Source organism: Sinocyclocheilus anshuiensis, unplaced genomic scaffold (assembly GCF_001515605.1).
Source record: "Sinocyclocheilus anshuiensis isolate Anshui unplaced genomic scaffold, SAMN03320099.WGS_v1.1 scaffold250, whole genome shotgun sequence".
NCBI classification, from domain to species: Eukaryota; Metazoa; Chordata; class Actinopteri; order Cypriniformes; family Cyprinidae; genus Sinocyclocheilus; species Sinocyclocheilus anshuiensis.
The window spans coordinates 147,821-151,364 of NW_015547652.1; the positions used below are offsets into that span (position 1 = coordinate 147,821).

General features: G+C 34.4%; 1 protein-coding gene across 1 annotated transcript in view; it reads left to right on the forward strand.

Annotated features, from left to right (window-relative positions):
* The window catches only part of notum1b (notum, palmitoleoyl-protein carboxylesterase b), a 6,200-nt gene extending 3,427 nt beyond the window's left edge, over positions 1 to 2,773 (forward strand). The window contains exon 2 of the mRNA XM_016504190.1: positions 2,713 to 2,773. Coding sequence (XP_016359676.1) covers positions 2,713 to 2,773 — 61 coding nt within the window. The remainder of the gene's footprint in view (positions 1 to 2,712) is intronic.
* Positions 2,774 to 3,544: the final 771 nt, after the last annotated feature.

Below are 3,544 nucleotides of genomic sequence, written 5' to 3' on the forward strand. Positions count from 1 at the left end.
TTTTTTAGTTATACGAACATCAAGGGAACATTTTATTTTATAATTTTGTGAACATTACGAGAACGTTACTTCTGAATGTTCTCTTATCGTTCAAAACAACAAGTTTTTAAAAATTTATTTTTTAGTTATACGAACATCAAGCGAACATTCCATTTTATAATTTTGCGAACATTACGAGAACGTTACTTCTGAATGTTCTCTCAACGTTCAAAACATCAAGTTTAAAAAAAAAAATTTTTTAGTTATACGAACATCAAGGGAACATTTAATTTTATAATTTTGCGAACATTACGAGAACGTTACTTCTGAATGTTCTCTCAACGTTCAAAACATCAAGTTTAAAAAAAAAAATTTTTTAGTTATACGAACATCAAGGGAACATTTAATTTTATAATTTTGCGAACATTACGAGAACGTTACTTCTAAGTGATCTCTCAACATTCAAAACAAGTTTTTAAAAATGTTTTTTCTCGGTTATGCGAACGTTGTGGGAACATTCAACTTTATTATTTTGCAAACGTTATTGAAACGTTACTTTTGTATGTTCTGAACAAGTAGCATCATTCAAAAAATGTCAAACAATCATTCAACTATAACATTTTAACTAAAAAATTTACAGATAATGTTCTTGTGAACATTGAGAACTATTCCATTAATGTTACTGGAGGAACGTTTGTTCGTAACTTTGAGAGAACACTGCTAGAACGTTAAGGATGTTCTGAAAATGTGAGAACACGCTCTGTTAGCTAGGAACATATAATTAAACAAAACAATAATCTCTACCTATCTATAAATATACTATGGTGGTACTATGGTACAGTTCAATAGAGTGTTTTAAAAATGTTTTTCTTGGTTATGCAAACGTTATGGGAATGTTCCATTTTATAATTTTGCAAACGTTACAGAAACATTACTTATGAATGTTTTTTGAATGCTCTGAAACAAGTAGCATCATTTAATTATTTAACGTTAGACGAATGTTCAACTAAAATGTTCCATGAATGATGTAGCCTATAAATGTTTAACATTATTAAAGAGCAGACAACTTTGAACAAACGTTCTATTAATGTTACTTGAAGAATGTTTTGCAGGGTTATATGTGTATGGTATCCTTATTTTATTTAAACACATTTTAAGTCTGTTGTTTCGTTAAGGGAGCTCTCTTTTAATAGCACGAGCCAGATAGGCCTAATTACCGAAACCGCCATAATTAAAGTCAAACTGAAGTGAAGCGTGCGGCGGAGGATCAGAGACATTAATTCCTCACATTCCCAGACAGCAGCAGAGATGGTGGGAATGATCCGGGGAGAATCGCTGCAGTTCGGGTTGTCTCGGCATCTTCTGGGAGACTTATGATTTCGAGTGAAAGTACGCAAATAACGCACGCGCCGCAGGTGGGAGGAGTGACGTCACGCGCACGTGGTTCGATCGGTGACTTTCAGAATCTTTAAAACTTTAAAAAGCCAATCCAAAAACACATAAAATCTTTACCATGCCTTATGCAATCTACTTATAAGTTATAAATGTTAATCAGATACGTAGATGTATTTGACCTGAAGTCATACGTTTAAATGACATTAAGCATTTTTTTAATTCTTCCAATTAAATTAAGAATGCTTAATGTCATATATACAGTGGGTACGGAAAGTATTCAGACCCCCTTAAATTTTTCACTCTTTGAGAGATGAAACGATCTCTGTGTCTGATGTCTTTATTCTGATCTCTTCACACTCCAGCTTGATGTCTGTAAACAGAGAGAGAGAGATTCAGATTCAGCAGCTGTTCAGAACAGGGTTGAGCGATGTTCTGAATTATAGAACTGCTTTTCAGTTCATGAGATTGAATTTGAACTGAATGAACCACAACACACAGGAAGTTGAGCCGGAATCTGAACTGGAATGACAGGAGGAATTTACAGATTTGCATTTCAATGCATTCTGGGAAATTGAGTTTTTCCATTACTAAAGTAAATACATTAAATATATAAACTAAATGCAACGTGCAGAATTTCAATCACTTCAAATAGAAAACATTGCAATTCTGCATCCTTTTTGTTAGCTTAATTCAAAGACATTCAATTCAGTAATGAACAGATCTGTTTGATTCACACTGAACGAATCGCTCTTTTAGAATCAGTTCTTGTGTTTCATGTTGTGACTTTGACTTTATTTATTTGTATTAGTGATGCATTGTTTATTACAACAGGCTAATTTGCATATCTGGTCCCTATAGACAGGCTCTTCAGTGTAAAACTGTTTTCAACATTGATAATAATCAGAAATGTTTCTTGAGCAGCAAATCAGCATATTAGAATGATTTCTGGAGATCATGTGACACTGAAGACTGCAGTAATGATGCTGAAAATACAGCTGCGCATCACAGAAATAAATTAGTTTAACATGTATTCACATAGAAAACTGTTATTTAAAACTATAATAATATTTCACAATTTGTACTGTATTTTTTGATCAAATAAATGCAGCCTCGGTGAGCAGAAAAGTCATAAAGTCTTGATTATTCAAAACAAATATTTGCATTAATGTATTTAGCAAACGTTTTTATCCAGAGCAGCTCGTATTGCATTCAAGGTGGTTTCCCTGGGAATTGAACCCATGACTTTGGTGTTGCGAATGCCATGATCTACTCTTGTACAGGAATGCATCAGAAATCAAAAACATGAAATTAATCATATTTATGTGTTTTCTGATTCAGCTACTACATAAAGGAGTCACGAGGCAGCCGGCGATGGCTGATGTTCCTGGAGGGTGAGTGAATCAGAGAATCATGATGATGATGTGTGAGAGAGTGTGTGAGAGAGTGTGTGAGAGAGTGTGAGAGTGAGTGAGTGAGTGTGAGAGTGAGTGAGTGAGTGTGAGAGTGAGTGTGAGTGTGAGAGTGAGCGTGAGAGTGAAGGGACATGTCGGTTACCTCACCTGAATATGTTCATAGATTTATGTTGGATGTTATCTTTGGAATGGAAATATGGATATTTTATTTGTAAACATCATTTTTCGCTTATTTCAGTTAATGTCATAAATTAAATTCAATTAAATTCAATACACTTTATTGTCCCCAATGGGGAAATTTGTCTTGGACCCTGGAGCCTGCATACACATACACTGATCAAAATTACATTGCATAATAAAATATCCACATAAGCACAACACATTCCAAGCCACAATAACACCCATAACCAACAAGGGGTAACATAAATAAATTACATGTTTAAAAGTCTGATTGACGTAGGTACAAAATATTTCTTAAAACGTTTGTATCTGCACACAGGCAGCCTGTATCGTCTACCAGACGGCAGCAACTCATACTCAAGAGTATAAGCAATGTGAGGGGTCAGATAGTATCTTAGTGACTTTCTTAAAAACCGACTGCTCATAAGATGATTCCAAGGTTTGATATTCCCTTTTCCCTATAATTCCCATAGCTGTCTTTACCAGACGTGCCAGTTTGGCTTTAGATTGAACTGTAATGTTTCCAAACCACACAGTATAACCATAATGTAGTACACTTCCAATTACAGCCTGGTAAA